Source organism: Coniophora puteana (assembly GCF_000271625.1).
Source record: "Coniophora puteana RWD-64-598 SS2 unplaced genomic scaffold CONPUscaffold_16, whole genome shotgun sequence".
In the NCBI taxonomy this organism is placed as follows: Eukaryota; Fungi; Basidiomycota; class Agaricomycetes; order Boletales; family Coniophoraceae; genus Coniophora; species Coniophora puteana.
In genome coordinates this window covers 1-27,689 of record NW_006913068.1, presented here as the reverse complement: position 1 = coordinate 27,689, position 27,689 = coordinate 1, and the positions used below count along the sequence as shown (strand labels likewise).

General features: G+C 52.2%; 10 protein-coding genes across 10 annotated transcripts; 7 read left to right on the top strand and 3 right to left on the bottom strand.

The window, feature by feature from the left end:
• Positions 1–1,677: 1,677 nt before the first annotated feature.
• On the top strand, positions 1,678–3,319 carry CONPUDRAFT_77101 (uncharacterized protein; the record flags this gene model as incomplete). The annotated part of the gene is made up of 2 exons (XM_007775941.1): positions 1,678–1,923; positions 1,982–3,319. The coding sequence occupies 2 exons, from the start codon at positions 1,678–1,680 to the stop codon at positions 3,317–3,319; spliced, it is 1,584 nt and encodes a 527-aa protein (XP_007774131.1).
• Positions 3,320–4,258: 939 nt separating this feature from the next.
• CONPUDRAFT_77100 (alpha beta-hydrolase) lies at positions 4,259–5,235 on the bottom strand (the record flags this gene model as incomplete). Its single annotated transcript, XM_007775940.1, has 3 exons — positions 4,259–4,567; positions 4,623–5,035; positions 5,088–5,235. 3 exons carry the CDS (start codon positions 5,233–5,235, stop codon positions 4,259–4,261), a joined length of 870 nt encoding a protein of 289 aa, XP_007774130.1.
• Positions 5,236–7,986: 2,751 nt separating this feature from the next.
• CONPUDRAFT_158860 (alpha beta-hydrolase) lies at positions 7,987–8,898 on the top strand (the record flags this gene model as incomplete). The annotated part of the gene is made up of 2 exons (XM_007775939.1): positions 7,987–8,122; positions 8,183–8,898. The coding sequence occupies 2 exons, from the start codon at positions 7,987–7,989 to the stop codon at positions 8,896–8,898; spliced, it is 852 nt and encodes a 283-aa protein (XP_007774129.1).
• Positions 8,899–10,050: 1,152 nt separating this feature from the next.
• CONPUDRAFT_77098 (alpha beta-hydrolase) lies at positions 10,051–11,099 on the top strand (the record flags this gene model as incomplete). Its single annotated transcript, XM_007775938.1, has 4 exons — positions 10,051–10,198; positions 10,251–10,663; positions 10,729–10,953; positions 11,094–11,099. 4 exons carry the CDS (start codon positions 10,051–10,053, stop codon positions 11,097–11,099), a joined length of 792 nt encoding a protein of 263 aa, XP_007774128.1.
• Positions 11,100–12,613: 1,514 nt separating this feature from the next.
• Positions 12,614–13,637, top strand: CONPUDRAFT_147086 (alpha beta-hydrolase). Its single transcript, XM_007775937.1, has 3 exons — positions 12,614–12,807; positions 12,852–13,252; positions 13,310–13,637. The coding sequence occupies exons 1-3, from the start codon at positions 12,627–12,629 to the stop codon at positions 13,592–13,594; spliced, it is 867 nt and encodes a 288-aa protein (XP_007774127.1). The 5' UTR covers positions 12,614–12,626; the 3' UTR covers positions 13,595–13,637.
• Positions 13,638–13,749: 112 nt separating this feature from the next.
• Positions 13,750–18,099, bottom strand: CONPUDRAFT_169272 (uncharacterized protein). The gene is made up of 19 exons (XM_007775936.1): positions 17,888–18,099; positions 17,762–17,828; positions 17,586–17,710; positions 17,457–17,528; positions 17,275–17,398; positions 16,877–17,219; positions 16,714–16,821; positions 15,846–16,649; positions 15,691–15,788; positions 15,574–15,640; positions 15,495–15,522; positions 15,388–15,444; positions 15,263–15,327; positions 15,087–15,211; positions 14,905–15,019; positions 14,441–14,847; positions 14,245–14,325; positions 13,915–14,175; positions 13,750–13,863 (listed from the first exon to the last, which is right to left on the bottom strand). The coding sequence occupies exons 1-19, from the start codon at positions 18,049–18,051 to the stop codon at positions 13,765–13,767; spliced, it is 3,210 nt and encodes a 1,069-aa protein (XP_007774126.1). The 5' UTR covers positions 18,052–18,099; the 3' UTR covers positions 13,750–13,764.
• A 2,641-nt stretch (positions 18,100–20,740) lies between these two features.
• On the top strand, positions 20,741–22,424 carry CONPUDRAFT_111964 (uncharacterized protein). Its single transcript, XM_007775935.1, has 4 exons — positions 20,741–21,419; positions 21,470–21,579; positions 21,636–22,186; positions 22,239–22,424. The coding sequence occupies exons 1-4, from the start codon at positions 20,896–20,898 to the stop codon at positions 22,290–22,292; spliced, it is 1,239 nt and encodes a 412-aa protein (XP_007774125.1). The 5' UTR covers positions 20,741–20,895; the 3' UTR covers positions 22,293–22,424.
• Positions 22,425–23,382: 958 nt separating this feature from the next.
• On the top strand, positions 23,383–24,462 carry CONPUDRAFT_131628 (thioredoxin-like protein; the record flags this gene model as incomplete). The annotated part of the gene is made up of 5 exons (XM_007775934.1): positions 23,383–23,418; positions 23,475–23,495; positions 23,544–23,645; positions 23,704–24,201; positions 24,255–24,462. The coding sequence occupies 5 exons, from the start codon at positions 23,386–23,388 to the stop codon at positions 24,309–24,311; spliced, it is 711 nt and encodes a 236-aa protein (XP_007774124.1). The 3' UTR covers positions 24,312–24,462.
• A 347-nt stretch (positions 24,463–24,809) lies between these two features.
• CONPUDRAFT_65505 (uncharacterized protein) lies at positions 24,810–26,429 on the bottom strand (the record flags this gene model as incomplete). The annotated part of the gene is made up of 2 exons (XM_007775896.1): positions 24,810–24,989; positions 25,038–26,429. The coding sequence occupies 2 exons, from the start codon at positions 26,427–26,429 to the stop codon at positions 24,810–24,812; spliced, it is 1,572 nt and encodes a 523-aa protein (XP_007774086.1).
• Positions 26,430–26,760: 331 nt separating this feature from the next.
• On the top strand, positions 26,761–27,222 carry CONPUDRAFT_158855 (uncharacterized protein; the record flags this gene model as incomplete). Its single annotated transcript, XM_007775933.1, has 1 exon — positions 26,761–27,222. The coding sequence occupies one exon, from the start codon at positions 26,761–26,763 to the stop codon at positions 27,220–27,222; it is 462 nt and encodes a 153-aa protein (XP_007774123.1).
• Between the last annotated feature and the right edge of the window lie 467 nt (positions 27,223–27,689).

The window sequence follows — 27,689 nt, the reverse complement described above, 5'->3', positions numbered from 1 at the left end:
GACAAATATCCCCATCGACAGTTAATAGGTACCTTTCCGAACGCGTATGAGATTTTACACGCACTTGGCTGCCATCATCACCAGCACAGTCACTTACTTGTTGACATGGGACATTGTGCTTAGTTTATCCTTGCGTTACTATTGTCCTGAATAGGCACTGTTGTTCCAACATAATGAGTTCCCCACCCTTGCTGTATACATGCCGGAGAGTAATAGATCTCAACCTTCCTTTGTTTGTCCTTTTATGTATTGTTACGGTACCGTCTATTCTGTTTTACCAAAATGGTATGAATTCCGTGCTTCCTAACTCACTGTCTTGCCCTGGATCGTTGTAGCGCGATACTATCGCAATCCCAGCCTTCGTCGTCGGAGTGCCACAGAGCAGCGGAGACAATCGCCAGATACCTAGGTCTTCCTTCGAATCTAGGAATATGATATAATAAAAGGGGTCAGTTAAAGAAGAGAGCTCAGAAAAATTTCCGGTGATTCTCGGCCACCATTGATTACTCATCTAGTCAATAGCCAGCGAGAAAAAAAGAGGAGAGCCCGAAACAATACTCAGCATAGCACCGTTGAGTAAGCCCAACTTTACTGGTATGCTTTTCTTTTATTTCACATTAATCTGCCAGACTTGCTTGCGACACTTCTACTTCGTGCTGGGCAAACATTCCCGTGCCCTCGGTCAATACCGCTGTAGGCGTCCTTGCCATCGCTAGTGGGGTGACGACGTCTGGAATGATATGGTTCGACTTATTGTCCTTGGCGTTGAATGTGTTGCCTTCTGTGGCTGTTGGCGGAGGTCCAGCGAACACAGGTAACGGAGGGCGACGATGTGCCCCGGTTGAAGCGGAAGTGATTCTCAGTGTACGCCAGTAACAAACGATACGAGATGATGCGGCGCCGGAGTTGCCTTTTTTGGAACTTGTTCCAAGGTCATTCGTCTGACCGGCTGGCAACACTTGCCCTGCCGAAGATTTTCCCATCTGCCAAATGACCCCCAAATCGCCGCTTTTTGGCGGGTGGGAAAATTTGAAACGGGCAAGTGTTGCCAGTCGGTCAGACGAATGACCTTGGAACAAGTTCCAAAAAAGGCAACTCCGGCGCCGAGTCATCCCGTCTGACCGACTGGTTTGGAGTCTGCCCATCGACATGAACGTGATGCTCATCGCTTTCACTGAGTGTGGGTAAGTGTTTCCAGTTTTGGAATAGGGGCTTTCCTTTTACGGGGCTGCGCCAAATCGATCAACCTAAAAAAAATATCTCCGCCAATTCTTACTCAATCAAAATTCCGTCTTGTGGAACTCTTTGTACAATAGAAACAAGCATTTCTACAAGACAAAATTAAAAAATGTCTGGTATTGAAGGCTACAGTAGGATAGGGGCTAATTTGCACAAAGGTAGCGGTGGCTAGGTGAACTGCACCATACATTGAGTGAGAGGGTGACGAGGTACAGTACTCATCTGACATGAGCAACGGGTGAGACCAGATGTTGCCGGTGGGGGATTGGGCGGGAACAAGAAGTCCAACTTGAAGCGCCGCTTTCTCATGGCGGTGCCTGCAACAACCGCGTTGCGACGCGTTTTCTTATTTTGCCCGCCTACCACTGCACATACCGCCTGAAGACGCACCTCTTCGCCACTCAAGTACTCAAGGCTGTCGGGTCAAACTTTCACGCTATGCACAGCTGTCTTCGCACTCCCGAAATAGTCACCACCATATGCTCGCTGGTGGCCTATGTCGAAGATCCCCTTTGGAACCCCAACAGCACACGGCTGAAGAACCGATCCCTCTATGCCTTAGCTCGTACATGCAAAGCCTTCGAGGAGCCAGCTCTGGATGAGCTCTATTGCGAAGTCCGCTGCATTGGTCAGCTATTCATGTGCCTACCGCGGTCCCTTTGGATGACGCATGTATTGGGGAAAGTGAGTCCGCTCTCGAGTGTCGGATCGTCGTGGTGGAGAATTTTACTAACTTACTTAGAAATGTGAAGGCGCCTCTAAGGTCTTCCAGTTCCAGCGCAAAATGACCCGGAATGATTGGGAGATATTGGCGAAGTACCTACCCCGGGTTCGGCGACTCGTCATCGGTATCAACGACACTGTTCGTATTGATCCTATAGCCTTCGCAGCCATCCAAAGTCACTGTGGAGACGCTCTCTTCCCAAGGCTTCATGACCTCTCTATTTCCTTCAAGTGCGAATTGCATGACGACCTCTACCCCTTGCTGCTTTCTGGACCGTGCTTTAGGGCGACAGCACTTCACACGCTCCTAATCCAAGACATGTCTCCCCAGTCCTTTTCTCTGGTCATATCCCTTATCCATCATTCACGCGAAACACTTCAATCCCTCCTCATTGACTCTTATTCCACAAAAGCGCACGGCTGGGAGGAGTTATCTGACCGACTCAGAGTTTCGGCACAGCAGATGCTACGGCTCACATCACTCGATCTCCGTATTCCTGATACTTCTGCACAACGCGCTTTCCTATCGACCTTTGGTGTCCCACCTTCTCTGGAACATCTCACCCTTGAGACTTGCCATTACCGCTCAGGTCGGCCAGTCCCTGCTACTCCAGCGCCTACTATACCCCTTAGAAAAGTGACCTCTCTTGAATTACGCGGTGACTCCTCCACGATAGAAAATGCTGTACGCCACTGGCTACCTGACATGGACTCTCTAACATCTCTCCGGGTTCAATTAGACGGCGGCAAAAGGGGGCCACCTTTGATCGCGCTTGCCGAAAAGTTCCACAAGACAACGAAGAGCATTCATCTGACGTACCATGAGTACACGAACATGTACATCAGCATGCTGCATCCCCTGTTTCAGTTCCGCAGCCTAACCGAGCTCCATGTTTTCATGGGCGAGGTGAACCCATTCACCAATGACGAGCTCGTCTGCCTTGTAAAAGGTCTCCCCCTTCTGGAACGGTTCTCTCTTGAGACCGTGTTCTTGCCGGAGGCCACGCTGCGCGGCCTCGGCCAACTGTTGCAAGCATGTCCTCAACTCAAGCACCTCAAAACGGGGATAGATATCACGGAGGCTTCAAACGCCGACTATGGCCTCTCAACTTTGGGGTTATGCAGCCTGGCGCTCACATCGTGGCAAGTCTCCGGATCTATGATTGATAGTGTTGAATTTGCGGCTCGCCACATTTCACGCATGGTACCTCATCTACACAAGCTGACGTGGTCAGATGAACCGTGCAATGTAGCAAAGGAAGAGGAGCTCGAGTGGGAAAGGGTCAATGCTTTGCTGGCGTTTCACCGCAAAGCTTCGCAGGAGTACCAGATCGCCGTCAAAGGCATTGTGGTGTAGACTTCTATGACTTAGTAGTGCTATTCGTACCAATAATTTTGGAATGCCATATCTGCGAGCTATCTGAACGGCGGTTTCAGTACTTCAGCAAAAGGTTGTGGACGTGTTAGTCCATCGTCTGAGAGTCGAAGAGTTAATTTGCGTGCACATTTGTACAAATTCCATGCACACTTCCGACAGGTGCGCGCTTTCTGCAGCTCAGGGCCTAAAAGCCCTTCATGACCTTCCTCTCGTACTGGGGTAGGGCTCGAGCTCTTTCAATCCGCAGTACGCGCACGCCTCGGGGTCTCCCAGAACGAAGATCGTCTCCACGCACGCTGGCATGCTGGCGAGATGTGTTCCATGATCCCATTTTCGAGAGCGCTTGAACAAGGTTAGCACTCCAATGAAACGATAGACAATTTGTCACTCACATGAAGAAGGTGATCTACGATGGGAAGGTATACAGAGTTTGTTCTCCATCACCTGTAGTACCACATCCTTCTTTGTCCATCAAGGAAACTTCTCCATAGATAGAACTTAAGTTTCGGCGGTTTATGGGAGACGGTACTGAACATTCTGTACAAGAAATCTGTTGCTCTTCGCTGACACTTCAACAAGCACGACTCGGGTCCGTCGTTCGTGTTCGTGGTATGCGGACGGGAGTTTGTTCAGAACGCGAAGAGCGATGATGCCTCCCAAAGAGAAACCGATCACGACGTCGTATGTCGCTTCCTCGCATAGCTTTATGATAGCTATCCCACGTGTACCTTTCCCCACGAGCAGATATTCCGTGGCCAGGTGGATCAGCATGTGGCGCCGACCTATCAGATAAGACCAAGCTTTTTACTCGATACACATGCGTCATCTTGGCGGCACTAGACTCCATTGATGTAAAGGACACTGTAAAATTAATCGTATTGAAGTGCATATACTGGTAAGAAGTATAAACGGCTGTTGTTACAAAGAGCTCCAATCCGTGAGGTACCCAATCCAGCTGCTCCAAGATAATCTCTGGTTCCTTGATTTATGCTTGGATTGGCTTGATTCCTTCTCAGGGGCGATACACGCCTCGACGACCTCTCCGGGGAATTCGTACGGGATCCAGTGTGAGGCGCCCTTAATGATCCTTCTTTCGTACTGTGGGTAGGGATCGAGTTCCTTTATACAGCATATGCCGCCCGTCTCGGTGTCTCCAAACAGGAATATAAGCTCAATGCACGACGGTACGTTAGCGAGATACTCGTGATGAGCCCATACTCGCGGAGGCTGTGGTGAAATCAGCCGCGCATTTCGAACATATCTGACCATCGACGACACTGACCTGAAGAAGATGATCAACGACGAGTGGGTCGCACAGCTCGCTCGCAAGAACTTGCAGAACGGCGTCCTTCTGTGTCCAGCGCGGAAAATGCTCCAAAAAGAATTCCGGTTTTGGCGGGTTCCGAGTGAGGTCGCTGAACAGTGCGTAGTATGCGGATGAAAGCCCGTCTGCGTTACGGATGGGTGGGTCCAAGAGTACGACGCGCGTGAGTTGACTACGCTCGTGGTATACAGGCGGGAGCTTGTGGATGGCGCGAAGTGCGAGCACGCCTCCCATAGAAAATCCGACGACGAGGTTGTAAGTGGCCTCGGTGAAAAGCGCGACGACGGCGTTATCCATGACGTCCCATGTGTATGTTTCGACGCGAGCGCCTATGCCATGCCCAGGTAGGTCAGGAGCAATGACGTAGTATCCTATAAGTAGATTAGGACAGTCCCAAATATTCCAACGCGTAGTTAATCTGACCATGTTCAGAGAGCTTCTCAGCGATGTAAATCATACAGTGGGGCGAACAGGTAAGCCCATGTAGGAGCAAAGCGCGTTTCGGAGAGTAGGGGGATCCCCAGACGTTACGGGGAGCAAGAAGAGCGTTGTCGTCAGTGTTAGAAGCCATTACTGGTGTGGTGACTGATATAACGAGTAGAGAAGCAATGACTCGGGTGACCAGAGCATGTGTCACCCTTAAGTAGCCCAACCATGTAGCCACCGCCGCCGGAAGGTTTCTGTATATGCCTATCAGCTGGGCGAGTGTCGGTCCATATTACTATCCATACCATAATGTAATCCATCTTGAGCCTTGTGTTCGAGGGAGCTGATCCCCTAATCTGGTAGAAAAAAACTGTTGGAAACTCTAGAATGAACCATCTCATCGCTCTAGGCATAGAACTGGATGACCTTCACGTAAATGGATGTGCGGGTGGGGCCCATCGCTGAGAACACCATTCTTATCGTACCACTAACAAGGCAAGTGCTACACCTTCCAGCGCGGGCTTCGATAACTTCGAAATGTCTTGAAGCGAGTATGCAACCTAGAATGAGGATCGCATGCAATGGGCGACCAAATATTTATTGATGCAGTGCAGCGCTGATCTAACCTGCAGTATTCATTACCAGGGATGTTGTGCAGTAAGACTGCACAGTCATGGGTATAGTAGTGATCCAACGTGTACAGGTGGCGCAACGCCTATGTAGGCCGTCGCGCTCCGGCTGGCCGGAAACTGAGTACTGAAATCTGATCGCCGCTGCTCTCTCATTTGCGTGCCTACCAGAATACTACTGTAATTGGTATGTACACAGCTTATGTATACCTCAGAGTTCTCCCTCACTGAGACCACGATGGCGTTGGTGGAGTGCTTGCGTATGGTAAACCTTGCGGCAGAAAAGCTACGAGGTAGCGGAACACCATGCGTACGATTCCGGGATTGGTAGGTCCACGTTACGAGGTCCGTTTCACGGCATATATGCATGACGCCGCATGTCCATAGAAGATGACCTGATCAGGGGGGTGATCTAATCCCCAAAGACTTTGTTTGATCTACCTAAGCGCAATGGGGCGGTTTCCGCAGGCTTTCATAGGAGCGACCATCTCTTTTTGCTATCGTATAATTGCAGTCACAAAAGCTCTACCCAGTGTTTGAGTGATGGCTTCAGAACTTTCAAATCCTCAAGAACACAGGGTACACGTTGCAGCTTCCCGAAGCATAACACTGATACATGCAGCGGCGACTCGCTAGGGATCCGCGTCCAGAAATTTGACTCGGGTAATTGTTGAATATGAGTCTAGACACAGGTGCAGCTTAGGCCTAGGAACTCTCCCTGTGAGAAGGCCGTCGATCCTTCAAGTTCGCGATCTCCCGCCTATGTAGCCAGGAATGGGATCAGCATCGAGGAATTGGTGGGAGAAATCGTTCCGAGGTGTGGATGGCAGATAACCGAGCGCCACAGGCGCCCCGCGCAGTGCTATTTTTGTCGTTCTTTATCTTACTGCTTCAAGAGGCTTCAATGCGCCACCGGAGGAGAATAACGAGGCTAATTGAAAAGGCGGGCTACGTATCGCTGGTCCGGGACCGTGAATATCGTGGTTACAGTTTTGTTTCGTTCTTCCCTTTGAGGCTTGGTCAAGTATTCTTGAGAACGAACTCCTTAGGAGTGGTCGAAGGCAATGCGCTCTTGTGAGTAACGCGTCAATCACCCTATCTGACAGAGCTCTTCATGAACATTAGGATTGTGTAGTAGCAGACTCGCGCACAATCGGGGCACAAGTCCACAGAGAGACCTAAAGAAAGGGCATGGAATCAAGTAGAGTACTTTCGCCATATGGATGGGCCACCATCTTTGGTCATCTGCCCAGGAACCTGTTCCAGGCCCTTGAGAACATTTGAATCATCATCACCGACATAATTGAGACGTCGACTCAAGCGTCGACTTACAAAACACACACCTAAGAGTCAGCGCTTCAGCGTCACCCATCTGCTGGGATTCAAAATGGCACATTTCGATCGCCGCGTCACGCGGTGTGCACGTATGTCATTAATTCATTGTCACTGCCACATCGTGCTTCCCTGCTTCCACGCGTTCTTTTCTCACACCCTCATCCTTCAAAATTTCATCTACTGATCGCACTTCAAGTCGTCTTCACCCTCAACGTCAGAATTGTTACGCATCCCCACTTTGGCGCTGTCTCGATGCCTATAATGCGGCTACGTTGGGAGATCATCTACTCGAAAGCCCGACTGTGTCTCCGGTAGCGTCGGTATACAACTTGAACGAGACCTCAGACACCCGACTCGCCATTACAGTCTAGGGAAGACAAGTCTACGTCTGGCTCGCGTACAGTAGGTAATTTCAATGCATCAGGCAACGCCGACAATGAAGCATCCCGACGCTAGGTTCTCAACACGTGGGTCAGGAGTCCGCTTTGTTCTGCGAACCCAATCCTAATCTGCCGCGAAGGCCTCCGAGTGTGCTTATGAACAAGCTCAAGTGACTGGCCCCCGCAGTGGGCCAAGTCATATAATATCATCCAGAATAGTCGACTCGTATCTCTGCACAGGTACCTGACGTCTCCAAGCTTCTATACTTAACCTCCCGATTGGAGCTGAATATGAATTGCGGAGAACCGGTGCTTCTGCAAATTCCTGAGAAGCAAGTGCGCTTATCGGCTCACTGGTCTCTCCGTGTCAACGCGACTCTAGCCCATCCGAACCTGAGCTCATGCCATGTTGATCTCCAACAGTTCGGGTCTTTGTGCCATGGACTTCACATAAAAACGGCCGCATACCGGTTCTTGACCTCGTAGCTTCTCTCACACCGAACTTCCCCAGCATAATTTCTAACTACCCCTAAACGACTCATACTATATAACATGGCCTCTTCGTTTGACATTAGCGCAAAGACCGTTTGGGGCTCTCCCGCTGCCAAGAAACGCGCCCTGCTCATCCATGGCCTCACGTGCGCGCCTTCGACCATGGTTCGCCTCGCGGAAGTGCTGGTTGCCTTAGGTATGTGCGATATATCCACCTCGCTCGACCGCTCTTACTGAGTATTCCCGTATCTTCCAGGTTACCAAGTGACCGCCCCCGACTTGCTCGGGCACGGTATCGGCCCTCGCGCGGACAAGTACCTCTTTGAAGACATCTGCGCGATGATCCTCCCCCACCTCGAAGAAACCACTTACGACCTCATCATCGGCCACTCGCTCGGCGGCCTCGTCGCCCTCGCCCTCATGTCTCAGCTGCCACCCGCATACGCCGAGCGTGGAACGCTGCGCCTCGTCACCGTCGATGCTCCGCTCATCCTCACACCCAAGGATCACGACAAGTACACGGCGCTCTTCGGAGCCTCGACGAAGAAGACGCCGTCCATCGACTTCTACGCGGGCCTTTTCCCGTTGTGGCGAAGGGCAGACGCCGCCCAGAAGGTCCTCGCCGACGAACTGTGCGCTCCCACGGTGTCGGACGAACTCTTCGCGGTGCGTATTGATGTCATCCGCTCCTTTCCGTTGCCCCCTTCTCCATACTTAATGCCCGAAACCTTGTCTGACATGGGAGAATGCGCGCAGGTCAACCGACCTTGGAACTTCAGGCGGTTCCTTGACACGGTCCCGTCATGGGTTAGCTTTCTAGCCATCGCCGGAGACCCAGACTGTGGAGCCCTATTCAACGTCAAGGAGTTGGAGATGTACCCCAATATCGAGAAAAAGACCATTCCAAAGGCTACCCATTGGATCCCCCTGGAGTTTCCCAAGGAGGTCATCAATGCATCAGTCGCCTATTAATCACAGTAGTAATGTATAATGGACCTGGCTAATAACATTTATAATTGAGGTGCCTCGTGTGCACTCCTGTATCGTCCTCCCAGGTCAGCCAATAAGCTAAACGAAAAGAAGACAAGGCTTAGATGTTCGGCGAAGCCTTACTCTCGAAGATTGACATGGGATATGCCCCGCTACCCCGCGGACCAGCATGGACACATCAATGTTAATATTGGGACCATATCCGAGGAAACCCCACTGTCTCGGTATTCTGATGGACGTAACTTTAATATATACATTCAGAGTTACAGTATTATACATAGAAGTGAAACACATCTGTACTATACAGCAAGTCTCCGCAAACCTGTTCACCTCCACAATCCGCCGTGGCTCAAGGTTTGAAACATGGCGATGTCGAGACACAGCGGGGCGCTGACAGTCCAGGATTAGCGTTTAGGGGGACCAGCGTGGTGCCTGATCGGACCGTGGCGTACACTGAACCCAATGCATCAGCATCTCGATAGTAAACTTCTTTCTCGCGGTACACTCTGAACGTCGTTTTTTCGGCAGCTGCCTACGAGGCTGGCGCTTTGGATGGCACAAAGAAGTATTCTGACTAGACTTGCGTAGTCAACGCCCCGACCTTGCCTCGAAGCTTGAAGCTTGATAACTTGATCGATCATCACCCTATTCCTGATCCGAGTTGTGTTCAGCGTTAACGTTCAAACGCTCAAGCCTGTCGGATGTCCGTAAGTACCAATGCGTTTAAGTATTCTGCGCTTGTTATCTCCAGGACCCAAGTGTTCAGTGGGGCCCTATTTTCCGTGGCGGACTAAAGTGCTTATGACACTGAATAATCACAAGATTCATGCACTCCTAAACCGTACCCCAGAATGTCCAACCTTGTGGGTCATCCCGGCGTCCTACGTCGGATCCGAACAACCTTAGTTGGAGCGCAATGACACGGGGCCCGAAAAAGACTTCATCATTGTCTTTCCAAGGACAGCGCTTAAAATTCGGTCTAGCTATCTAGGTCGACGAACATATAAATTTGCAACTTAGTATCATCAAATCAGATTTGCGGATCCACAGACGCTTTTATCTGCCTCGAGCTCCTAATACTGCTTGCAGTCGACGAAAACCCGTCGCAGTTCCTCGTCGCATACTACTCTGCCGATGACTTCTGAAGGAGAAGCTCGTACCTGTGTCGCTCCACGGAGCGTATGGGGCTTACCCACTTCCTCAAAACGCGCTCTACTTATCCATGGCATGAGCTGCTCGTCACACGGCATGATCCACATTGCTGAGAAGCTCGCCGAACATGGTACGCGTCCAACCTTGCACTAAACAAGAGACCGACGCTCATCTATCTACAGGCTACTATGTCATTGCTCCAGATCTACCTGGTCATGGCATTGGCTCCCGTGCAGACACCTACACATGGGCGGACTACGACAAGGTCATGGTCGCGCTATACCACGAGGCGACGTACGATCTCGTCGTCGGCTTCTCTTGGGGAGCCGTCCTTGCTCTCCGAGTTCTCGACCAACTTCCAACCCCGTATCACGAGCGCAGTCAACGGACGCGCGTCGTTCTCTTGGATCCTCCTACATGCATCAGCGAGGAGACGCAGAACTTTTACTACGGCATGTTCAGTACTGTCGCCAGGAATCCGCCCAAGCCCGAGTTCTACTTGGAGAAGTTTCCGCGGTGGACAAAGAAGGACGCAGTCCTGCAGATCATGGCGAATGAGCTCTGCGACCCGCTACTTGTTGACCACCTCCTTCACGTGAGTATTTTTCGGCCCACCAGTGCTTCCAATGTGTTCGCTCAAGTTGTATCAAGCCTTCTCAGAAATGGGACCACGAAGAGCATCTCGCCAGCATACCGTCATGCGTCGAGCCGATCTTCCTTCTCGGTGACCCCGAAGCAGGCGGGCATTGTGGCTTGAAGGAGCTTGAGCCCTACCCGCAGTACGAGAGGAGGGTCGTTAAGGGCTCTTCTCACTGGCTTCCGTACGACGCCCCAGACGAGGTTGTTGAGACATGCATTGCACCGGGGAAGACGATCACCGCTCAGGTGAAGCGTCACAAGAGGAATTCAAGTTCATTAGGTAGCTTGGTTGGACGCCTTACGAGCTTCAGGTTTCGCTCGTAGAATACTTCTTAAGAGAACTTCTTGTATATATACTCACTTAGCGCTAACAAAAATGCTTGTAGTCTTAGAGCAGACTCTGGATATGGAACCATCTATCATGAGCAAAAATGTCTTCTTGACGAATAAAGAATCGTTTGTTTTTCCGAATTGTTTCTGATTTTGTATGGTTCGTTGACACCTGTAAGTGAAGATTGGCTTGAGATTGGCTATTTCACATAGTAAGCTAGGCGTCAACAAGCTTCATCTGGCTGGTGTAACTCGTGAGGATTGATGGAGCACAACGACGTGATCCAGGAAAATCTACAATGCCATATCTTCTGTACCGATATGTTACTCTCGTAAAGCTCTCAGGCACCAGAGATGCGGCGTCGCGAGGGAAACATGGACGTCGCAAGTCAGCTTGCGACTAGTCGCGTGAGAAAGCGTTGCTTGACCTTTCTACTCCCTAACCGCATCTCGCGTTAATAGAAAACGAAGGAACCTCGATTGCGAGGTTGAACGTGGGGGGATTCTAGGATCAGACAGATATTCCCGTTTGCACACGTTGGAGACCATAAGATGGCATGTCATAAATAGGTTCTAATCGCTGTCAGTATGCTACCCGATTCACTCAACGTTTGGTCTTCGGAGGAGACGTGCTGGTGCTAGCCTGTTGGTCAAAGGTGAAACTGACATAGACGGCATCCGGAAACTCGAATCTCCGACACGGACTGGCCTATGATTGGCTAGATCATCACGGCAAAGTCCGAAAGGTGCGCTTTCGGGCTACCTTCGTCAAGACGACCTGTATCAAGACCACGATTGGCGTCCACTGAGCGCTACTGATACCATATGGCTCAAGCTGCCTCGAGCATACTCGCCTCGCCTTTTGCTTACCTCTCACAAATCATTTAACCATCAGCTTATGGGCAAAACCCTGGACATAGCCTTTTAAGAATGAACCGACCCTCGATGGTTCACGGCACGAGGCCACGGCTGCTTCACGTTGCAGCACATAATGAAGGAAAGGATGTCCGGTTTGTAATGCGCAAGTTCTTCCGACTGTCTTCTGGAAGGTCTGACATTGAGACCGCTCCATAATAGTGATTGCCGCCATTGGTATTGAAATTTTGAAATCTTCCCTTCTATTCTAGATACGAGCTTCCACCAATGCATTTTGTCCTCTAGCTAAGCTGGAACCTGCGTTGGTCTCAAGCAGCTTTGACGCTGCTCGCATGACAAGGGTGGTGGTCTCAATTGATTTGACACATCTCGGTGTTGGCTTGTCAAACGAACAGTGCCTCCGACAGGCGACCCTGCATTGTGCTCTCGGCCCGACTGGCGACACTGTCGCTTCTCTACAGGTTTGCTCTGGGTCCCTGGCGATTGGCGCGGTCCGTACTGTTGTCTCATTGGTGCTCGCGTGTGCGCGCTTGGTCCGCCATAGAATTGAACAAAAAGGGCTCCTCCCTGCTCTTCCTCACGCGCCCTGACGACAAATGTGCCTTTCTTTCTCTTTCTCTTCCCACCAACCCTGGTCTGCGGTCTACTCTATATAACCACCCTCTCGTTCCTTTTCTTCTCATCTTCCTAGTCACCATCTCCTTTGCTACAGCATGCCTGGAAGAGTCCACACGTTCAACACTTCTCAAGCTCGCCATTCGCTTGGACCGAGGAGCATATGGGGCCCTCCCTGCGCTTCAAAGAAGGCTCTGATCTTGCACGGTCTTGCGGGCTCTTCGCAGACGATGGCTCGAGTGGCCGAGCAGTTAGCTTTGGAAGGCAAGCAACCACCCCGTCTCTGCATACTTTTCATAACTTACAACTTCATCGCCATGTAGGCTACTTTGTCTCCGTCCCAGAACTTCCTGGGCACGGTATTTCTCCGCGTTTCGACTCCTACTGCTTCGCAGACATGATCCAAATCGTTTCCGACCACCTCATCGAAACCACATACGATCTCGTAATTGGCTTCTCCCTTGGTGCAATCCTCGCCCTCGCCGCCATCCGTAACATCCCCCTTTCCTACAAATCCCTCAAGGTCGTCGCAATCGAGCCGCCAATCAAGCTCGCGTCGGAGATACACCAGTACTTCGGCGGCATGCTGAGTGCAGCCGCTAAGAACCCGCCCACGCCGGAGTTTTACATGCGCATGTTCCCGCGCTGGTCAAGGGAGGACGCTACCCTGAAGGTCCTTGCGGACGAGCTGTGCGATCCGCTGGTTGTGGACAGCCTCTTGAATGTGAATTGTCCCTGCCTAGTGATGAAGTTTTTTTCTAACCTGTCGTTTACCATTTAGGAGGGTGCACCCTGGAACTTTACACGGTACCTGATAGACATCCCGTCTCACGTGCGCGTGCTTGTCATCGGTGGGGACTTGTCGTGCGGCGGGACACTACGCATCGAAGACCTGGAGACGTATCCAGACATAGACGAGATCCATACGGTCGAGGGTGCATCACACTACGTGCCCATCGAGTTCCCAGAGAAGGTGGTCGACTTATCCTTGGAGTTTTGCGCTTCGCGTTCAGCCCTTACATGTGCAGCCGTTGCAAGCGAACGGGTTCATCCTGCCCTGGTGTAGTAGGCTAGGGTACTTTACTTTCATTCGTTTCTCATTGTGTTTACTACGCTCATTACATATGTCGCCCATAGCTATTTCATTACTAACACAGCATGTAGCCATACTTAATAGAACTCTGATCGATACTTCATTCTACTAATATCAATACACATGTGCTCATTCACTAAGATCTAATGAGCTTGTTCGAATTGGCCTTTCCATCGTTCGAAGCCTCTCAATGGGATTTCGCCAACAAGCCGTTTCGTGATATCGGAGACCTTATCAAGACCCTGATAATGCGTCTGAGTTAAAGATAACGATGAAGCAGAGTAGAAACGCACTCTGAGTAGCTGGTATACAGCGACGACCCCAGATGCCCAGTGCATGAACTCGGCGTCTTCGAGGACTTCTGCAGCACTCTCATAGTATGCCTTATGGCCCTCGTTATCTTGGCTGTTTCGTGGGTTGTGACGGGGAACAGATGCGAGGCGATGATGGTAGAAGAGACGTTCAAGGAGAGACTGCGGCAACACGGCGTGCAGAGGTTCTCCCGTGCGAAGCGCCATAGAGACCATGGCAAACTTCGACATCACGTCGCTGATCTATTCATTTTCGTTTGTTAGCTCAGCACAGCCGATAAACACCATGAAACCGTGAGGCTGGACACTCACGAAGCTAGGATGGACCACCTGCGTCCGATGTAAGAATTTGACGCGCCAGTCATCGTCGAGGTGAAGCATCGCGCTGCCGAGCTGTCAAAGGGTATGCATAGTCAGGACCGTCCGATTGACAAAGAAAGAACACGAGAACACCGCTTGCGGGAAACGCCTTCTCAAGCAGTGAAAGGATAAATAAGGGCATACGCACCTGCGTGAGTGCATTCAACATCTCGCTCTCGGCATCGAGCAGCGCATTGTAGTCCTCGGCAGGCCAATGGCCTCGAATGCCACCTTCCCACCGCGCGGTGTCTGTGAGAAGACGAGCCGCCTGGATGCGTTCCGCGAGAGCCTTGACGCGCGAGCGCATATGGTTCACCCACGGCTCAGTTACGACCTCGTCTGGCAGACCATAAGATACACTCTTGCCCGGGGTTTCACCATCGCCCACAACGGTGCCCCGAGTCTTGGTTCGTATCGGCGCGGCGGAGATCCAGGTGGACATGAGGATGCTGTAAAGCCCCTGAATGTTCTTGATGATCTTGGCGTTACGTAGGCGGACGACTTTGCGCCCTGAGACAGGCGGGAGCATCATCAAGACGAAGGACGCAGCGCAACCTGGATAATGATGAGGGTCGTGCTTTGTTGGATTCAGTTTAAAAGATGAGGATTTACCGATAACAACAAGCGTCCAGCGACGCCATGCGATGGACCATCCAATGCCTGGATTGCCATACATTGGTAGGTGCCCGTCGATCCACGAATAACCAATGATGAGGGAGAATGTAGCCTAATGACGCATACGTTTTGAACGTCAGCGCCTCGCTTAGTAGTGTTGAACGCAAAATGGGACTCACACAGCCCGTCAACACTCCGGAAAGGTACTTGGGAGGAGCAAACATACGGAGCCACATCAGAGGCGCGAGGAAGACAGCACAGCTGGCAGCAATTCCGTATGGGTTACCGATGCCGCGGCCAGCACCTTCGACTGATGTTAGAATATGAAGTAGCGAAGAGGACAATGGAAATCTACCAATATACCAAGCAACGAGGCCGACTATGAGCCCAACAAATGTGCCAAGGAGACGGGTGGCATAACTAGGGTATGTTTGGAATCAATCGGCGATGTCGAGGAACGAAGAAGGCAGCGGTGCTTACTTGAAAAGCTGATCCGAAACATAGATGTTTAATGTCAACTGAGACATGATGAGAGCCCTGTACGAGGATGTCAGCTTGACGCTACCAACGAAGCTTACATAATATACCAAACACCACGCTGTTCGTAGTAAAATGCTGCATACTACATAAACGAGAGTATCACCATGAAGTTTAAACGCGACGTACCTGCACTGCTTGACATGACAGCAGGAAGCCACAGCAAAATCGTGATTGCAGTTGATTTGAGAATGAACTAGAACTGGCTCAGCTCGTGAAGATGAACAAAGAGAGATGTGCACATACGACTGCCTGGGGAGTCTTGAGCCACATGTAGACAACATGGAAGAGATAGACGAAGCGCTGGAACAGGTTCTGCGGCGGACCGCTATCGGGATCCTTACCTGAACTCGCGCCGTCAGTAAAACTTACCCCAAGCGGGACCATATCAGTTCACGCACCGTACGACTTCTCATTCCAATCATCTACGGCGTCGTCACCCGTCTCCCCGCGTTCGCCAGACCAGTCCTCGCCCAGCGTCTCGTCGCCCTCGTGTGCCTGGCTACCATTCCCAGCACCGAAGAACTCCTTGACACCACTCAGAATGGGTAACCACACGCGCGCCCTCGTGCGACGGGTACACAGCGCCTCGACAGTGCGCATAAACCGGAGCGCGGTCTCGGAGACCGCGATGAGATTTGCAGAGAATGTGAAGCAGATGAACAGCGCCCTGAGCGTGGGCGAGGGCGGGGGCGGAAGCTTGGGTAGCACGGGTCGGAAGGGCTCGAGCGCCTCGAGCCGCTTGCGCGCGATAAACTCTTGCAAAGCAGTGTCAAGGTTTGCAACAGCAGCGCTGAGAGCTGCGGTGTCGACTTGGCTGTTTTTCTTGGGACCTCCGAGGAGAGGGATGAATTTACTCAGGCGGTCATTGTTCACTGCCGTGAGGGTCGCCACGGTCGTGCTGAGTCCGCCTTCGAGCGCATCGCGCAGGTCCTTTGTTGCGTCTCGAACATACGGAATCGCTTCGTCGATGGTCACCTCAATTTTGTAAGACGTGGTGGGCCGGCCCGAGCCGTGGATGTGCCCAAGAACATCGGCGGCGTGCGGCATGATAGAACTGATATCCGAAGAGCTGTGGCTGTGCTGTCCTTCAAAGGCGGAGGCGATGCTTGCGTCTTCGTTGGTCGTTTCATGGGGCTTTTCGGAGGGAGCAGATGGAGCATCGTTGATCTCGGATACGAGACGAGCAAAGTTTTGGAGGCCGACTACGGTTCAAGGAAAGGAACTATTAAAAGGCTGTCATTGTATACTGTATGAAGGGCGACTTACGCATACGAACAAGAAGCCCAACAAGGGGTTCTTCCAAGGAGTAGACATCTTTGCCACTCCACCGACCGAAGCTCAGCTCAGTGGTGATATATTTCGACCGCATGCCATCTTCAAGACGTCAACATAGTTAGTGAAAATCAGGTTGCTACATCAACGTGCTCACAGATCTGCTGTCCCATGATCAGGCCAGCCCGCATCCCATTGATCTTCTTCACAAGCTCCTTCAGCTTCTCCGACACCGGAACCGCGCTGACGTCACCCTCCTCTTGGCTCTTTCCATCCGCAGCCGCGGTCGAGGTATCCTCTCCGAGAACGGACTGCTGCATCTGGGTCATATCGCGCATTTTCACGACCTGCGCGGTGATAAGCCCTAGACTGGAACTGTTGATGCTCGTGGGGTAGATGACCAGCGAGAGGATGACGGCGATGCCCGCGTAGCAACCGATGGACGTCAGGAGCGAGTTGACGAGCGTGTACTCGGCGATGGGGAAGAGAGGTCCATAGGACTGGTTGGTGATGCTTTAGCACAATCGACACGGAGAGTATATGCGCTGGACTTACGCAGAAAATGTCGATGCAGATGATGGAGAAGATGCTCATGAGCGTCAGGGGTGGGATATATGCGCGCATAGCGGCAAAACAGAAGTTGCCCAGAGCGAGAAAGAAGCCGTACATGATAGAGGAACTTGGGAGACGGGCGTGAATTGGGATGAACGGACAAGTTGGCTAGTATGGGTGCGTACCGAGTATCAAGAAAGTCGGCCTTGAAGATTGCGAGTTGGAACAGGGCTTCTGGGTTGGCGAGGCCTGCGGCGCTATCGTATATGCCATTGGGACGGGGTTGTGATGGCGAATCAGACATAAAGACTCACTTTTGCGCCACCTTTTCGAGATTTTGGCTGAGGAGAACTTGATCGCGAACCGCCAATGCGGATCGCATGGCAACGACACCAAAGACCCATCCGAGACATAGACCGATAACGAGGGTAGAAGTGAGCTGGAGGGAGTCATTCACAAGCTGGGTTCAAGAGGTGACATCGAAACTCACGAATAGGAAGGTATGAATGGGAAGGTTGGCAGGGAGGAAGAAGCTCGTCATCATAGTGAAGAACGCGCTATACGCCATGGTCAGTCCACAACAGCGACCTTGCATACAACAAGTGTCTGGACGTACGCGTTTCCAAGGACAGCGAGCGACTTGTCAGGCAGGAGTAGGACGAGTGCGATCCAAGACGCGAGCCATGCGCGGAAGAATGCTTTCCAGGACTGCGGGTTGGATATGTGCATGGCTGCCCATGGCGGGAGCTTGGCCCTCAGCTTTGCCATCACGGACGACATTGGACGTCGTTTGACGGCGGTCGAGGTCAAGATTGTGTTTCAGGACGGAGAAGGGGTGTTGAGAAGGGAGAATGGAGGGCGGCGGAGTGGTGTTCATTTGGCTGGTGATTGATATTGTGTTGGTTCTAGCGCCGCGGGTGGACGGCGGAGGCTTGGTGCCCGACTCGAGCCGGATCCGACCTGATCACGTCAACGCGTCTGAGTGTATCCTCGGCTCAGCTGGTCTCCTCGAGTGGTCGTTGTGTGTAACTGACGTCAGACGCAAGGTGGGGTTGCGTTGGAGAGACTCCGATGGTGTCAGTCGCGGGTCTCGACCTCCGGAAGGAGATTCAATGCGCTCAGGGGTTATGTTACGATTGTTGGACAAACCTCCGCGCCTTCCGTTCAAGTTTGTGCCTGAAGATCTCCTTTACTCCCCGGTCTACAGTCCCTTGTCCAGACTGCTGACCACCAGCGAGTCTTCGGGTTGCGTAGTCACCCAGCTCAAGTGTGTGGAGGCGCCGGCCAAGTGTTGTGGACGTCATATTAGTCCTGGCTTCAAGAGTCAGCGAGAATGTGTAAATTGGAGAATGCGGTCCTTGACGCAGTCCGTCTTTGGGTCCACATCGTCGGGGATTTGAGCTCCGAGGTAAGCACATGAACTCAGCCAGCGTGCGGTCTCCTTACATAGCTGTTTACATCACTGGTCCGTCCGCTCGGCACGGATATGGTAGAGGTCCAGTGCCCTTGATGCACGTCTGGCCACTGCAGCCAAGCAGACCAGTTTGACTAAGACGAGCTTATCTCACGAGCTCATACGCCTGAATGAACTCGTTTTGGCGTCCTCGACAAGCCAGCATGCTGCCGCGTTGCACCGTCGAAGACGACGCAGGAGACTGAATGAAGCAATCCCCTTTTATACAAACAACTCTGGAAACCATTGACTCTGCTGGTCCTCGTGGTGGCTGAAACGCATCGCCATTTGTCAGTGCAACAGTATCCGGCCTTTCCTGCCCTCAAAGTACAGCGGAGAACTTGCACAAGGCGTAACAGCGCGGGTGTTGTTCCTGGGATAAAACCCGTAACATTATTCTATTGCACGCGTCAGAGGACAAGAGTATACAGCCGATGAACGATGACGATTGGAAACAATGAGTCTAGCGAGGCCTGATAAAGCGAGAACTTGCTGAAGGCGAGAGCACGAGCAGCAAGTACATAGAATCCTATCAAGAACTATTTTCTGATATAGGGTCTGCATAGGGGAGACTAGTAGAATGCCAGCACAGAAGTATCGTCCGAAAGAGAGCCGAGGTGCCGCTGTATGATACAAGAACCTACACCATGACTTTAGATAAGCGAACATGCATAATTCAACGGCATGAGAGAATCGCACTTGAGCTATCAGCGCATCAGCGACTGACAGTGTCCGTGAGAGCAGAAGAAGCACAGCGAAGTGCACGAGTTAAAACCCTGAGTTGACAGCAAGAGGACGATGTAGCAGAGTTACCGGCGGCAAGATATGTGGGGTAACACGTCGCGTTAGCAGACACTGTACCCATTGGATAGGTATCTTCATCTGTTCGCGTGTATTGCGCATCAGAAGAACACACGTCTCCAAAAAGGTGCCAGCGCTAAGGGAGGTCTGCTCGCAGTTGTACCCGCGGATTACGGGTAATTTTAGTTCCTTGAACTCAAAAGTGGTGAGTAGAACGGGGAGAAAGCCACAGGGCGTAGTGGTGTGAGGCGAGGAAGCATACTAGAAATGAGGCCGGTACCCCAGTCGCTCGGCGCAAGTGGTCGGCGAGAGCGTCCGTCTGCAGCGGATCTTCCATGGGATACATGCCCCTGGTGTACAACGCCTTGAATCAGTGGGCGATGAGTTTGAGGAGCTCTTAGCCTACTTACATCGATTCGATTGACTTGGGACATGACTAGGGCGCAATCAGTGTCGATTTCGTATAAGATTTTTCTATCGTACTGTCTCATCGATGCCTCGTGGATGTCGCAAGAGACGTGAGCGTTGGGCGTGGTCCAAATCATCATGCCCAAATTGGACATGTGCCGCGACAGTAATGATGGGGCGCAAAGCACAGAAGTCTGAGGAGCACTGCTAGCAGGAGGAGTGCCGGGCCGTGAGGAATCGAGAAAGGGTGCTGTGAGGGATAGAAAGAAGTGAAACAGCAGACTGATACGTGCTAGAGGGGCGATGGAGAGGAGGGAGGAGGCTTAATGAGGAGCACTGCCAAAGTGAGGTGTACCTGATTCGGTGACAGACCAGGTCGCTAGTAAATAAGCGCCTAGCTACAGAAAAACAAAATGGATTGACGACCCCTGCACCGACTTTCGCCTTACTACTCCTCCCTCAACGATCTGAAAAGTATCAAGGATCACAAGCGGAAAGGACGCAGAGATCTTGTTTGATATTTTCACGGCCGCATTGACACCTTGATGGAAGCTCCGCCACCTGTGTTTGACTCGCCACCGCTGCGTTCGACCATTTTGGGTTCGTTTCTTCGTGGACGACCTCGCAATTCCTCCACATCCCACTCCCCCTCCCCTCCCGCTCAACACCTCCAACGACCGCTAGCTTCCCAGCCAGGCCAACCTCCTTCCCCATCCGCAGATTCGTCCGGACCCACTCCACCGCCGCCGAGAAACAGCCGCCGAAGGTCTCTCATCTCCACCATTCCGTCCCAAAGCCCGCAACCAGCCCAGGGCCAGTCAGGGCCTTCCCTGGGCATCACAAACATCCTCAGGCGTCGTCGCTCAGCCGGAAACGTCAACACAAACCACACCACCCAGCCCGTCGTCGCGCCCCCTCCTCAAGGCCACCCCTCCACCAGCGCACCAGCACCACAGCCACCCATGCTGCACCTGCCCCCCTCAGCATCCGCGCCCCATGCCCACCCAGCCCGCACCGCATCTAGGACACCTCCCTCGGGCAGCCATCGCATCCGCCTCGTGCCCCACCTCGACTCCCGCCGCACCCTCCGCTTCGATCCCATCGCCCGCGATCTCAAGGACGGTGACCCCCCTCTGCGCATCGGCCGCTTCACAGATCGCTCTGGCATCGGCCTCGCTGCAGCCAACGCTCTCTCATCCAACAAGCTCGCCTTCAAGAGCAAGGTCGTCTCGCGTGCTCACGCAGAGATATGGGCTTCCGACGGCGGCAAGTTTTTCATCAAGGATACCAAATCTTCTTCCGGCACTTTCCTCAACCACCTCCGTCTCTCCCCTGCTGGCACCGAATCACGCCCGCACCAGCTCAAAGACGGCGATATTCTACAACTTGGAGTTGACTATCAAGGCGGAACGGAGGATATCTACAAATCGGTCAAGATAAGGATTGAGCTTGGCAGGGAGTGGCAGCGCGGCGCTAACGCCTTCAAGTCCGTTCTTATTTTCTCGTTTTTCGAACTTCTTTTCTGACTACGACTAGCACAAATGCCCTCACTCAGCTACGGTCTCTTGCGGTTGCCACCAACGCTGACCTGCCAGCGGCTTCCAAACGCCGCGCCCCAAAGACGAATATACCGGATTGTTGCATCTGTCCGTCTATCTCCCTTATCCTTTTCCCCCTCTCTCAGATATCACATTCTCTCTAGGTCTCTTCGCAGTCACCATCCGTCAAGCCCTCTTCATTGCCCCCTGTTCGCACGCCTTCCATTACAAATGCATCCGCCCCCTCCTCGAGCAGCACGACGCCGCCTTCTCCTGCCCCCTCTGCCGCACTTTTGCCGACCTCGAAGAGGACGTGGAAGTGGAAATAGATGCCGACGATGATGAAGATGAAGACGAAGACCTCGTGAACCCGCCCTCGTCGGCCCCACCCACCACATCGTCGATGCCCGGCAGGCCGTCGAGCAAGCACCTCCACGTGCCGGCAGCTATCAAGGACGGCGCCGAGACGGAGGTCGAGCCAGACCAACCGCGCGTCTCACGCAGGCCCCAGATATCCCTGCATACAGGCGCGGCGGGCGAGCTGGATGAAGAAATGCTTGAAGATGACGACGACATCCTCAGCCCAACTTCTGCAGTCGCCCTTCCGGGACCGGGCTTCGGGCTCGCGCCTCAGGTTGCCGGAGGGGATTCGTCCGAGGGAGAAGGGAGTGGTCTGGGAGAGGGCCTGATGGAGGGTGTCGAGGGCGAAACGACCGTAAGCGGGAAGCGCAAGAGATGAATCGGCTCATCACACTTGTTTCGACAGCGACAGTAACGCTTGTTTATCCCCCGTCTTACCCTCGTGGGGCGGGTGTCGTTGATGCAGTAGTCCCGTTTACATCTCCCGCCAACGCTTTCGATGGCGGCGACATCTCGCATTCCACTGTCTGGTCCCCGCCCTTCCCTGTTCATGACTCTACGATATCCCCGTTTTACTATCTCCACCGACACGCATCTCTTCTCGCTTTTCCCTTTCTTTGTCAGCTAAACACTACGTTTTATGTTTCATGGTTATGGTTGTACGTTTCCGGTTGTATTGTGCCTGTGTTAATCTTCGAGCGCATTCGAGCACCTTCATCCCCCACCTTCAGACTTCTCTCTTCATCGGGCACACGCAGCAGCACAACTGGATGGAGACCACGTTTGGCTGTAGGCTGTAATGCAGCGCGCGCATCTTGCACACTGTTTCCTTCTACCCCCTTCCTTTCAAAAGTACGGCACGCACACTTTTTCCTCGATCAGACGTCTGCATGACTGCTGGCGGGCTTTTACTTCTTGCCCGACTGGTGGGGCGGTGTTTGCTTTTGTGTCGCTCGGAGATTTGTGATATATCTTAGGCTGTCAAGTAGATGTAATAACTTAATGACGAAAGTGAAGACCAAGGGCTGCGGGGTAACATGATACGAGTAAGTTTAGCATGAACGTAGAATCATCCAAGGTGCGTGCGTCCTCTTCACTTCATCCCGATCTACTCGCGACAGTGGCATCTTGAACTCAACGCTAAGCATGAACCTTACCGGAACTACCTTATACCCTCGCCAACGCTGCTACCATATCATAGAATGACACGAGACCTGGGGCGAATCTATCTTATGCAACTCGTTGCGGAGCATGTCCAAGTGTGGTATGCGACTCTGATGCATTTACTCAGATGTTCTCATCGCTTGGCTCATTCGGATGGGAAGAGCTCGGATTGATAGATTATCAACCAATCCCCTCGGGATCCGTCTCTTGTTTACACAACACACTTTAAGGGTGCAGCAAATGTACGCGCATCACTCATCATCACGGATCTGGAGCTGGCACCATGCATCATGTCACGTCAGTATTACATCTGGGATACATAAGAGGTGCGCTTCAGCTTCTCGTCCCTGTTCTCTACAAGCTGATCCTCACATCTAACACCAGAACAACATGCCCGAGCAACTGACACACTATGGTAGCAAGGTGAGCATCCCTCATTTCAGGTGTCGGTTGCGCCTCTTACATCCCATGCTCTCTAGTTTAGCGGCTATGCTCATAAGGTTGGTCTCCGACTATTATGGGTGCACGTTAAGCTAACTCGACGCCAGACGGGCATAGCACTGGAAGAAGCGAAAGCGCAATACACGCACGTCGAGATCGATTTCACGAATAAGCCTGATTGGTTTGTCAGCATCAACCCCGCAGGCAAGGTACGCACTCGTCTTTTCGGCCCCTTCGTACACTCTCTGATCGAACCAACAACCCCAGATTCCTGCGATCGTATACGGTGGTGCTGCAGCACCTGCCGACAAGCCCTCTCCCGAGTCTACGAAGCTCGCCGAGTCCGCCGTTCTCCTCGAGTTCATCGCGGACCTCTACCCCGACTCTGGCCTCATGCCCTCTGACCCCGTTCAGCGCGCCAAAGTCCGCTTCTTCAACAACACGGTCGACACGGTCCTCACCCCCGCGCTGTTTGGGTGGATGGTCGGCGGTGCACCCGCCAGCACGATCGTCGACGCGTTCAAGAAGATACAGGAGCTGCTCCCCGAGAACGGACAGTTCGCGGTCGGCGACCGGTTCACGATCGCGGATGCGAGTGTCGCACCGCTGTATGTGCGTATTGTGCTCTTGGCTGAGAAAGGTCTTCCGGGGAAGGAGCAGGCGGCTGGGGTTCTGGAGGCGCTCAGCTCGCCTGAGCTCGCCAAGTTCAAGGCATATGGAGACAGACTGGCCGAGCGTCCGAGCGTTATTTCGGCGTGGGACAAGGTGAGCGGGTTCGCTCTTAGCAACCGCGCGCAGAGCACTGAGGTACCCCCAAGGAAAAATCGCTCGCCTACCTTACGATGGCGATACAAGGAGCCAAGGCAGCCAAGTGATTCGGTGTACATGTTCATGTCGTTGTATGATAGTCAGGAAAACTGTTTCATACATCGCGGACCTTCGGGGTTTTGTATCAAAAGCATGCAGAAATATGAATACGAAAGGCGCTTGGAGAAACAAGGTGATAACATATCTCCGTCCGTGATTCGACTGGAAAGACAATGAGCTTACGAATGGGTGGACTAGCAGGCCGATGTAATTGAAAGCCCCTGTACGGTATGGGAGGGAGGTCGAGGAGAAAAATGATTCAAAAGATCAAAGAATGTGGGAAAGTGTAAAGCATTACAATATTGCCGGTAAGATAGGGGTCGTGGGAATCCCGCACCCTTAGGTAAGCGAGCTCGGACTCTATAGTGACGACAAAATCGTGGATTGGGATGGACCGGGCTCGGAAAAACTCCGGGCTCTGCAGCAGGTCCCTCGTAATGTTGAAGTTTCAACTTTTGTGATCCTTACAGCACAATGTAAAGTGGCCAGGAACTTATCTGCTTCTATTATATGTAGCCGAGAGATGCTTTGACCTCATTGATCATGAATTGAGGGAGTATACGATGGCCTGAATACTTCCGATTAACCCATGCAAGTTCTGCCCCAGTGAGCCCTCCCGCATATGCCGAGATAAAGCGTGCTGCACGGTTAGCATATCTGCGTATGCAGAAGGTCAAACAAATAATCTAATCAGTGGATTCGACAGCTTACCGAAGGATGGCAAGCTGTGGAACAGAATCTAGGCATGCCTTTACATTCTTCTCCATGGCACTAGAACTGCAGGTCTTGGCAGTGTTCCGATATTGGAACTTTGCCGCACCCCAGTACATCTCAATAAAATTCAACTCACAATGGTATTTTGGATAGAAGTCGCAAATGTGCCCACGCGATTCAATGAGTTCTTGCAGGGCTGATTTCTGGTTGATAAAATCAGCCTGGTTAAACAGGATCCGGCGACAGCAGCAATCAGTTCGGCTGGGCTCGCACTTGAAACCTGCACACTGGGCCTTAAGACCATCCTGCCAGAGCTCGCGTTCCCTCAAGATCTGCTCCATGCCCTTGAACCATCCCGGCATGGTGGGGTGGTCATCAGGGTGGTACAATTGCTGTGGAGAACCATCCGGCAGTTGCCCTGGACGCATTTGAGGTGCACCTGGGGCACTTGTCCAATCCGGATGTGGGTTCTTCGGCATTCGCCGGGCAGACAGTGCGTCGGGTGCTCGTTTTTGATGACTGGGGGCATTGTCAAACATGAAGAGGCCAGTGGCAAAACCGTTGGTTTTCTCCTCAAAAACGTCAATGGCTCGGTCAACTTGGGCGAGTAGCTCAAAAGACGTAAAATAGCCATCTCGATTTTTACCCGCCCAAAAGAATAGACGCGCATCGCTAGTACAACCCGTGAGCATGAGAAGAAGTGTAAACAAATGAATTGACCTGTCTTCAGTCCTGAGACGACCCCATTCAGGCACGAGAAAATCCGACACCATCATTGACTCGCCCTCGCCTTTGGGCTGAGGTGTGGCTTTCAACGACGTGTGAAGCCAGGCAGTTTGCCGCCGATCATTTGCATAAAATGTCGATTCGTCGTGAGTGACGAGAAGAACACGGAACCGCTGGCCCGCATATTTCCCCTGGAGAACAAAGCCCTCCGGTGTCTTCACCACATTCCCATCATTGTCGTATGTGACCATCCTTGGCTCGTACTCCTCCATCCACCTCTTCACAAATGCCTTGCGATATTCAACAACATCCTCCCTTTCGTGGCCATCAATATACATCCCATTCTTCCGCCGTCCGAAACGCCAGTCAAGTTGCTTCAACCACCGGCGTGCTGTTCGCACCGAGATTGTACGGCGCGGGAAACCTGCCTTATTCATCTTCTCCTGCATCTCATCCGTCTCAACAAAATCCACAACATCCTGCGCACGAAAGTGTTGCTGCTTTCCGGCAAGCGACTGCAAATGAAGCTTGATGGCAAGTGCAAAATCCTCGTCATCAAGAAGGGAGGTGTTTGGTTGGCCGATGCGATGAACAGGGAGTTGTTGGGTGGTCAGAAAGGTGTGTAGCCAGTCTCTGATGCGTCGAGCATGTGCTGCACCATGCCCTTGTGATCTTGAGATGACCATGGATGCCTCTCGCCAAGTATAAGCTTGTGTTGAGTCGAGATACAGGTTGAGGGCCCCAACCATTTCGAGAAGACGTCCACGAAATACGATATCATGCTTCTTGTCCTTGCTGAGAAGACTCAGGTGAGCCGCAGCCCGACTCAGCGCAGGAAAGTCCCTGTAATTGAGCTGATTCAATGCACGATCAACAGACGTCTCAGGGCTTGTGTCGGACGGGAGACATTCGCGTGAGATTGCCTCGAGCATTGCTTGGAGATGGGCATGATGCTCGTTAACTGGCACCATGCACTGTTCAACCTGGCATGATACTGGTGAGTGCCCAGCTTTCCTCATGTTTCAAACAGATACTGACCTCGACACGATTGACCAGCTCGCCCTGTCCACCCTCAACGCACTTGACGCGTTCAGCGTGTTCGATATGATCAATACCATCGCATTTGACGCGCTCAAGGCGCTCAAGGCGTTCGAGGCGTTCGAGGCGTTCGACGTGATTGATACCGTTGCATTCAACGCGTCCAACGCGCTCGAAGCGTTTGAGGCGTTCGACGCAATCAATACCGTCACATTCAGCGCGTTCGGTGCGTTCGATGCGATCAACACTGTCGCTTTTGGCGTGCTCGATGTGCTCGGCGCATTCGATGTGTTTGAGGCGTTCAATGCATTCGATGCAATCGACACCGTCGCGTTTGGCGCACTCAATGCGATTGACATGCTCAACATGGTTGTGTTTAACAGGTTCGATGTGTCCGCCTTCAGCCGTCTGTGGGGGTTAGGGTTAGGGTTAGGGTGGTAGCTTGCCACGACGAGCGAAGCGAGGAGGGGTAAGCGTAAGGAAGAGAAGTTGAAACTTGGTCAACAGGCTGAGGTATTTCCTCAGCAACCTGTTTCGTATATATACTCTTCAGGACCAATTAAGTTTCGAGGTGGAGTACCATCGGATGTCTGTAGAGAGGCGGGAGACGCCTCTACGGGTGCATCCAAATGACATCATTGTATAGGAATAGATGTTAGTAAGCGTTTCAGCTATACTTAGCATGCTTGATGACTGATGTGAATGCCGAAGCCGATGCGATCGCATCGGGATTACCTTAAATGATATAATTGTCCCACAGTGGGAAAATAACCTAAAAATAGGTGTTTCATGTAAAAATACCTGAAACTTCTCACGCCCTATGAATAGTCAGTTCCACGTGACTAATAAGCGCTCGGGATTAGCCGGGCGTCTATCTCCTACGTTCTAGAATGTTCCCCGTTTAAGGT